Source organism: Bidens hawaiensis, unplaced genomic scaffold (assembly GCF_021521415.1).
Source record: "Bidens hawaiensis isolate Kalapana, Puna unplaced genomic scaffold, B.hawaiensis_p1.1 tig00006390_1, whole genome shotgun sequence".
Lineage (NCBI taxonomy): Eukaryota > Viridiplantae > Streptophyta > Magnoliopsida > Asterales > Asteraceae > Bidens > Bidens hawaiensis.
Genome location: NW_027491431.1, coordinates 697,008 through 706,582, shown reverse-complemented (window position 1 = coordinate 706,582; position 9,575 = coordinate 697,008). Strand labels below are relative to the sequence as shown.

Genomic DNA, 9,575 nt, shown 5'->3' with positions numbered 1-9,575 from the left:
AATCAAGAACTAAGTACTCGAATTCCTAGAATGCGAGGTTGTTACTCAACAATCAATCAATACGATTATCCCTAATTCCTTCCACTAAATCTCGGTTGTCAACGACACCAAGAACGCATGGTTCAAAACAAGGAACAAACAATATGGACAAGCTACAAACAATCACACAAACATCATGACTATACTAACATAACATTTAGATAATCAATCCAAGTTCAAGAACAATAAACAAAAGTGTTTTGCGATTAACCTTACATCCCGAGAGGAATACCATAGAACTAGCCACTCATGGCTCGAGAGATCATTGTTGCATCAAGTATCTTGTTACTAGCAATCCCCAAACATAAACAAATGAATACAATCACCCAAAATAGTGTTCTTGTCTTCAAAAATTGCCTCTAAGCCGTCCCCAAGTGAAAGGTAGGTGAAAAGGCAACCAAAAACGGCCTAATAAGAAGACATGCAAGTGGCTCTACGCCCCGGACCGTGGGCCACGGTCCATCCACGGTGCATAAAATGATCACGGTACGGTGAAAACTGTCTAATTGGAGCTGGGTTGACCGTGGTCCACGGTGTTGACCATGGGCCATGGTGGAGCTTTTGCTCATTTTCTTGTTTTCTTCATATCTTTCTCGTTTCAACTCCGTTTTCTTCGCCGTTTTCGCTCACGTTCTCGTAATTTCATCCTCTACCTCCTCCTACCTGCAAACATATGAGTAACCATAGTCAAATAATTCCATGAAATTAAGTTGGTTAAGCCAATGCATTTATATCTTTTAACTCGCTTAACGGCTTCCCTACGAGTCGCTCGTCAAAAGCCAAATGAGCAAAAAGGACATTTTTAAAAAGTTGTTTTGAGTTTTGAGGGTTAATTTTAGGGGTGTAATGGATTACCAATTATAAGTTACTATTTCATAAGTCAAAACAAAAGGTCCTTAAACAATTTTTTAACTCACTATATTTTCTTTTCAGAAAAGTTTTATAAGGAGGTTAAAGTAAACAATCGCAAACACACCCTAAATAACTTGGACCTACAAATATATATATCGAGAGAGGTATAATAACGTACCGTTGTAATCGGCAATTGTCTCTTAACATGATTACTTATAATGCTTTTACTACTTGGTTAAGCCAATGCATTTATATCTTTTAACTCGCTTAACGGTTTCCCTACGAGTCGCTCGTCAAAAAGCCAAATGAGCAAAAAGGACATTTTTAAAAAGTTGTTTTGAGTTTTGAGGGTTAATTTTAGGGGTGTAATGGATTACCAATTATAAGTTACTATTTCATAAGTCAAAACAAAAAGTCCTTAAACAATTTTTTAACTTACTATATTTTCTTTTCAGAAAAGTTTTATAAGGAGGTTAAAGTAAACAATCACAAACACACCCTAAATAACTTGGACCTACAAATATATATATATATCGAGAGGTATAATGATGTACCGTTGTAATCGGCAATTGTCTCTTAACATGATTACTTATAATGCTTTTACTACTTGCTTTTCTTGTAAAATACTCTTTTAAAGAAAAAAAAGTTATTACAATTATTTAGCTTTTAAAATATTTTATACAAATATATTTTTATTCATTAACAAGAACTACCAAATAAATTTAACGAAGATACAAATGCTATCATACTATATATTAATATATATATTTCACATCTTTTTAATTTTAATTATTTATAATCAACAATCAATTGATCAATTCTATTTAACTAAACACCAAGCAACCTAATTTGCACCTGTAAACCCTAAACCCTCGTTTGTTTTTATGAGAAACTCGTTTAATTAAGCATCATATTCAAACCCAAAGTCGTTTAAACCGGTTACCCGACCCAAGTATGATACTTTGTTGATAATGCACAAAATAATGGCACTAATAAAATCAAAATGGCATGTTTCCGATTCCAATATGGTAACAAGAAAGCATTTGAGCAAAACAGAAGCATATTAAGTCCAAGAAATGATTTATAACGTCTCCCCCGCAATCCCAAACTGCTGATTTGATTTTCGAGTTGAGTAAATGGTGAGATTAAGAAACTTGCATCAGAATCATCATCATTCCCATCACGAGTGTTGTCGCCTATATTATAAGGGCTAGGTGGACGACGGGTCATATAGAGGTAGGCTGGTATGGTACCTTGCATATATAGTGGTGGCATAAAAATATGTTGATCGAGCTAGATCATGAGATATTGTGGTCGTGGTAACGGATCAAAATCAGCCTAGAGGTAGCAATCTCGACGCATTTATTAATCAGCGAGTCTCTTCAAGCTATGAATTATCTCCTACGATAAAAATAAGAAAAATCGTTGATAGCAATCACAGTCAAAAGTAATACAAAATGCAGTAACCTTTTCCAACACCAGAGGGTGTTTAATATCAAGTTAACCATAGAATCAATCGAAAAAACACATGTAGTTTTTATTTAAATTTCAATTATCGTGTTGAAAAGCAGCAGCAACAAACCAAAACTCCAAAGATGCTCATAACTGAACCACCAAAAAGGATATTAATAAATAAAATTCTTTACAAAAGCACCAAATTTGCACATTGATTACCTCTTGTTTGAGGCATCAGCCTACCGTTGAATTGGTAAGTGAACATTAGGCTGTTGTATCTTATCAAAGAATTACCTAAACCCCCCATAATATGTTATGAGTACAATCCCATAGCGTGCACCTCAAACGAAGACTGCAGTATTCACGTGAGTTTTGAGTCTCTAGAAGGTATGTAACTTGTCAACTTCCCACCACTGCATAACAACAATACTTTGTTTAAGACTTTAAGTAGTGCAATACGCATTTCTACCCGCGTATTATAAAAAAGTTTTTTTGTTATGTGGTGGTGGGAAGCATACCTTTTGTAGACTTGAAACTCACACAAATATTGCAGCCCACCTAATGGCTACAAAATTAGCGTCAGTTTCGAGTCTCTATAAAGGCACGTGATCAATCTTCTTCCCACCTGCGCATATCATAAAAACTACTTTTATCTTACTATGTTTGAAATGTGTTTTATACTTAATTTAACCAAATAACTCATAAACGGGAACATTTTGACATCAACGTCGAACGCTTTTTTTCTCCCAAATGCAAACTTACATGTATCGGTTCCATCAATACCTCAACTTCCTAATCATACTGTCAAGATGAGCAGGCATGACAATTGTTTGAGATGCATGCAAGCTCCACAAGACTAGCTAGGGTTGTTCACGTGCCGAGCTGGGGCAAGCTCGGGCTGAAAATTTGAGTTCGAACTTGGCTCGATCTGACTTAGTTTTTTTTATAAAAAAATCTAATAAATTTCAAAAAGATGCAAATAAGTTAGCAACATGTTCAACCGAATTCAAAATACACAACTTGCCTACGCAGGAAATACCCCCCCTCCCCCCTTTTTTTAACATTTTTAATAGCATATTATACACACATCAAGATAAAATATATAATTGTAGAATCATCTGAGCTGAATCGAGCTAGTCCGACTCATTATGAGCCGAGCTAAACTCGCTTTCTAACCCAGCCGAGCATATAGAGCGAGCTTTTTCAAAGCTAAATCCGAGCGAGCTTTTAAAACAGCCCTACACAAGACTATGCAGGATTTCTGATGCCAAAATTATAAACACATAAATCCAAACACTTTTGTTGGGGAGCAAAACTGAGGGCGATTTGGAAGAAAATGTTTAGGGTTTCGGTCAGTATACATGGAATGTAAAATGACGTAACTACCCCTGTAGTTTGAAAAATTTGCAAAAGTAAAATAAGCTTCCATTGCCGGGACTTGAACCCGGGTCTCTCGGGTGAGAGCCGAGTATCCTAACCAACTAGACTACAACGGATTTTGTTTTTAGTTTCTGTATTTGTAACTAAGTACATATAATTATAATTTTGAAATCCGACATACCGAATCTGATATACGTAACATTTATCGTGAGCTATAAAACCTAAAATCACGTATCAAAAGAAATACAATTAATACTTGAAAAAAATATTTAAAAGTTATGCACGGGTTCTAGCAGTGTGAGCTATTAAATGCCGCACGAAGGAGTACGATTGTTTTGTTTTATTATAACGGACCAAACTCTAAAAGTTGAAAGTTATATGTATTGTTCACAATGTCACGTGACTAGATACGATTCATGCAGCACGAGAAAATGTATTCTGCTAGATACACGAGTAAACTATATAGGGATGATAAAATCATGATATTATTATTACATATGTAATTGTTATAAAGGACTATAAGGCTATAAGAGAAGTGTTGAATTATATTAGTGTTGAATTCAAAGTATTATGTCACCCAAAATAGAAGTCAAGAAAAAGAAAGAAATCACAACCCTTTCCCTTTTAAGTCTTTCTTTGTCAAAGTTGACTTATTAAGTCAAAACAAACTTTTTTATACATTTACATTATGTTTTTAAGTTTAACCCATATGTTTCTTTAAGAATAAATCTAGCATGGTACAGTCATATCATATGGGCTAAAACAGGTAATTTGAACACATTTACTTGTCAACATGTCTATTCAAGTTATAAACTTGGATCATCTACCACAATAAAAATAACAAATATAGTTGATAATAAATACGTTAAGCGAGTCAAAAGTAACACACGTTACACAGAATCTACCCAAAAACACCATATATAGTTGCATTTAAATTTTAATTCTTGGATTTAACAGCAACAACAAACAACCAAAACTCCGAACCTAGCGGTTCTACCTTCTCCCCCCTCCATATAATTAAATGATAGTAATAATAATTCTAGCTAACACAATAAACATAAACTTACACCTTGCATAAACAAAGAGAACATATACATAACAACTTCTTGTTTTCATTGACCAAACAAATAGAAACCCAGCACATATGACAGACCACCTTACTCCTTACGACTCCATAGCAGGCTGCACAAACTCAAGAATCATTTGCTTCTTCACATGTTCAGGAAGTACACTGTGAAAAAACTCTGCAGATGCTCCTGATAGCTAAACCACCGGGGAAAAAAAGTTTGGATAAATTAAAATCTTGAGTAAATTACACTTTCGACCTTTAAGTATATGGCGAATTTCAGGTTTCGTCCTTAAACTAAAGATACAACAAAAATCGTCCTTTATGTTAAAGTTTGTTAGCATGTTCGTCCTTTCCACCAACAGGCGTTAAATTTGTCCGTTTAGTCCCTTAATGACTAAAATGACCAATTTTGCCCTCTTGTGCAACGCACACGAATTGATGACTGAACTTAGGAACAAATTTAGCATTCGTTAATGAAAAGAATGGAACTTATAAACAAACTTCAACATAAAGAACCAATGATGTTATATTCTTAGTTTAAGAACCAAATATGAAATTTGCTATATACCTAAAAGATGAAAGGTATTACTCAAAAATCTTTTACTAAAAACACCTAACACAAACATAGATTACCTCTTGTTTGAAGTCAAAGAGTGGAGGTAATGGTCGACCCTTCGGTAAGTGAACATTAGGTTGGCGTAACTCATCAAAGAACGGATGCGTCAATGCTTCAAGCTAATTACGAGTAAATTAATTAATATGATATACAAGCGAGAGAATATTTTAACTTTTAAGTAGTTGGTTATAACTAACTAACCGCACTGCAGCGAAGATTTGGAGAGTATTGTAGGAGGCGAGAAGCAAGATCAATGGCTTCAGGAGGCATCCGCTTTTGGAAAACCTTAAACAAACAAACAGTTGGTTGCAATTTACATTATCCAACATATAGTAACACTTGTTATTGAAATAGTACCTTATGCCACGGGAAACCCTTTATTTGAGGAAACCTGAAGTCATTGTAGTTTGGATTCATACAGCGAATTTCTTCTCGAGTTGGTGTGCCCAAAACCTGACAAAAACCGATCATATTTAGCGAAGCGAGTCGTTTTTGGGTCGGCTTACTAATATTTTTAAATCTAAGAAAGAATATGTTTTATGTTGTATCAACTGATTGGTTATTTTGTGCAAAAGTTTAGAAGTTAAAAGACAAATGAAATCCGGTTTTATAGTTTAAATGTAATTATTTTATATACATTTGTATTTTTGTTGAAATTCTTAAATTTTCGAGTATTAATATGCAAATGAGTAAAATAAAATTTTCCGGTAAAAGGGTCGTATTCGTGTCAACCTTAGAACACATTTAGCTAAACAGGTCGTGTTCAAGTCGGCACATTTAACCCACCTATTTTTATAAATTTAAGAAAAAAAATATGTTTTATGTCGTATTAACTAATTGGGTATTTTATGCCAAAATACCCATGTTGAAATCTGGTTTTATAGTTCAAAATAATGTGATTATTTTATATACATATGTACTTTTATTGTAACTGTTGTATTTTTCAAGTATTAATATGTAAAAGAACAAAATAAAATTTGAAGATCAAATGAGCAGTGTACGTGTCAACCTGCGAGCACTTGTATTATGTGTCTGACACGATTTTTTAGTTCAGGTTGAATTACCGGTTATTAGGCCCGACCCGCCAACCCACAAACATGACCCTTTTAATACCATTGTAAGAAGCTATAAATCATAACTCAAGTTTTAAAAGATAAAGCCTCACCTTAATGATCTCCACAAGTTGGTCCACTGCATTTTCTCCAGGAAATAGTGGCTATAACATATATAAGCCCATTAAAACTAGCTACACAAGTTTTAATTTTTACAATATTGGTAATTTATGACAACGCTTAAATTACCTGCCCGAGAAGAAGTTCAGCCAGAATGCAACCAGCAGACCAAATATCAATTGAAGTTGTGTATTCGGTTGCACCAAAAATGAGTTCTGGTGCACGATAGAAACGTGAACATATGTATGATATGTTCGGTTCTCCCGCCACCTAACCAAAGTCAAACATCTAGTCAAATACGATGCGTGAAACGCAAGACATAATCAAGTATTTACTGAAACTTTCGTAATGCAGAATCTGGAATTAAATGACAGATAATGCCTATAAAGTTCAGTAACCATGCAATTGTGTTCATCTACACCAGATCTGGCTATAAAACGTAAAACGACAAAATACCCGTGATTTAAATTTGTTAGGTAGTCAATGCTAAAAACGTAAAATATTTAAAAAGTTACTGGAAAACTTTTGTATTTAGGTCGTGCGGGAATCAACAGGGGTGGCACGTGTGCTTTACTTAAAGAAAACCATGCAACAATTAAAACAATTAAAGTTTACAGCGGTTTTTTAATTAATACGAAAACAAAGTAAAGGGCATTATGGTCATTTACTCATTTCTAATTTATGGGTGTAACTGAATAAACAAACGTACCCAGTATAATCTCACATTCTCACTCATAGTGTGGCTATTTGTAAGGTATGGGAAGGGTGTGGTGAGGACAAACTTTACCGCTGAGACCCCGACCCAACCCACCCACCCCTTTTTCATGTACGGTACAAAGTATATTAATCCAAGGTCCCTACAAGTATACATAAGTACTAATAGTGGAAATTTAAACTAACGCTAACATACAGGGTCTATGAATAAACTATACCAACTACGAATTATCATTTCTTTTATTCCAAATAATCAATTTTCATGTTTTATTAGGCAAATAAAAGTTTATACACACACAAGCACACATATATAGGATGTGAAGAAGTAACGTACTAGCATTTTTGCGCTTCCAAAATCACAAATCTTGACTTGGTGAGTCAGAGGGTTGACCTACATGAGAACAAATACGTAAGCCCTAAAAGATTCATTACAACACCACTGCAAAGAATAATAATAAACACGCACCAAAACGTTCTGAGGCTTCAAGTCCCGGTGGCATACTCCAGCAACAGTATGCATGTACGCGAGCCCCCTAAAGATCTACAAGTTTCACTAGTTAGTCCCCGCCAAAAAAAAAAAAAAAAACTTGTGATAAAGGGGAAAAAACACTCACTTGATATGTGTACAATTTCACATAAATGAGGGGCATACTAGAGTGTAGCATATTCTTATAATTTTCCAAAACTCCATACACAGTCTCCGGGACATAATCCATTACTAGGTTTAGAAACACATCGTCCTTGCTTGTAGTTGAAAAGAAACAATGTTTTAAGGAAACAATGTTTGGATGGTCCATTAAGCGCATTAATTGCAATTCACGGCTCTTGTATCTTTTGTCTTGCAAAACTTTTTTTATAGCAACAGTATCTCCAGTTTCTAAGCATTTTGCCTAAAAATAGTAAAAGATTATAAAATAAAGAAATAATAAAGCACAGATATATATAAAGTAAAAAGCTAAAAGGAGAGAAAAACTAATCGTATACTTGAAAAACAGTTCCAAATGATCCAGTCCCTACAACACGCTCCGCCATGTAACTAAGAGTCTGCACGAAGTTAGAATAATCACTTTTCTAAATATGCTTATGAGTTATGATATTTACGCACACCACGTGAATGTTTCCAAAAACACTAACAAAAAAACTATTTCTATTTGCGGCTATACGCACGCTTTGGATCGATACGCTCCATACACAACTCCACGTGAACAATTATAACACCAATAACGTAAAGAAATCCGAATAAGTTGTAACATTTAGATAACGATATATACCTGTTTCGGTTCTCCATTCTTCCCACCAACCGTGGTCGTGATGATATGACCGGCTTCTGAAGCTTCATTTCCATCAAGATTGTACGCCGACATTTCCTGAAACGTTTATCAATCAATTTAGTCAAACAATAACGTTTTATCGTACTTCACTTTCCAACATTACCGCGTTAGTTCTACACTCGCTTAAACAACATTTTTCCAAATGCTTACATAAACAAAAACATCCCAAATTACCATCTTTCACATTCCATCCAACCATAAAAACAATTTGCCAATTTTGTTATAACAAAATATATAAAAGCCAACTATCAAAACCACAAACCCAAATTGCGAACCCTAACTGCAAACCCTAGAACACCCAAATTAGCAGCATTCATACAAATCAAACCCTAACCCGTTACAACAAACTCAAAGACTAAACAATTAAAAAGGCTAACCTCAATTCTTGACACCAGAGCAATGGTTCTTGATTTGGCACAAGACCCTCAATTTATAGAGCCCAATAAAGCAAAATTAGACCCGAATTGGAGAAACGGGTATGGCACCGGGCATTTTGAGGCCCGGCAAGGAAATTGTGTGATAAAGATTCCTCCTTTTGGAATGAAATTTAGGAAGAAACAATTACATGTGAATACAGCTACACTGTGTTTTGGTGTGTTGTTTTTGAGGTCATGAGAGAGAGAGAGAGAGAGAGAGAGAGAGAGAGAGATTTTATTATGGCATGAAAAGAGCTTTTTTTAATTGTTTGTGAATAATCATGCTTTAGGCCTTATGATTATAGGTTTGCAAACTTCATGTGAATAATATGGGCATGGAATGTGTGTTTTACAAATTTTGGTTTTTTTTTACCAATTTATAATAAAACATTAAAAAAAGTTCATAACTTTTAATATTAGTACGCTGTATTGAGTTTTTATCGTAAGGACTGTGAAGAAGGTGAAAACTCTATGGTTAAATTTTTATGGATATTTGATGAAGATGGGAGTTTGAAAAATTGGTGGATTGTT

General features: G+C 34.5%; 1 protein-coding gene and 1 non-coding gene across 2 annotated transcripts; both read right to left on the bottom strand.

The window, feature by feature from the left end:
* Positions 1-3,769: 3,769 nt before the first annotated feature.
* Positions 3,770-3,842, bottom strand: TRNAE-CUC (transfer RNA glutamic acid (anticodon CUC)). Its single transcript has one exon. It is a non-coding gene; the product is annotated as a tRNA-Glu (tRNA).
* Positions 3,843-4,855: 1,013 nt separating this feature from the next.
* Positions 4,856-9,091, bottom strand: LOC143632423 (shaggy-related protein kinase iota-like). The gene is made up of 12 exons (XM_077100950.1): positions 9,006-9,091; positions 8,569-8,664; positions 8,282-8,341; positions 7,912-8,187; positions 7,764-7,838; positions 7,632-7,688; positions 6,713-6,853; positions 6,577-6,627; positions 5,769-5,864; positions 5,613-5,696; positions 5,429-5,530; positions 4,856-4,989 (listed from the first exon to the last, which is right to left on the bottom strand). The coding sequence occupies exons 2-12, from the start codon at positions 8,659-8,661 to the stop codon at positions 4,891-4,893; spliced, it is 1,134 nt and encodes a 377-aa protein (XP_076957065.1). The 5' UTR covers positions 8,662-8,664; positions 9,006-9,091; the 3' UTR covers positions 4,856-4,890.
* Positions 9,092-9,575: the final 484 nt, after the last annotated feature.

Excerpts from the sequence above, each read along its gene's own strand:
- LOC143632423 (XM_077100950.1), bottom strand. The coding sequence starts at position 8,661 with ATGTCGGCGTACAATCTTGATGGAAATGAAGCTTCAGAAGCCGGTCAT. Across the intron at positions 5,865-6,576 it reads AACTTGTGGAGATCATTAAG|GTTTTGGGCACACCAACTCG; the intron begins GTGAGGCTTTAT and ends GGTTTTTGTCAG. Across the intron at positions 4,990-5,428 it reads TCTTTGACTTCAAACAAGAG|CTATCAGGAGCATCTGCAGA; the intron begins GTAATCTATGTT and ends CCGGTGGTTTAG.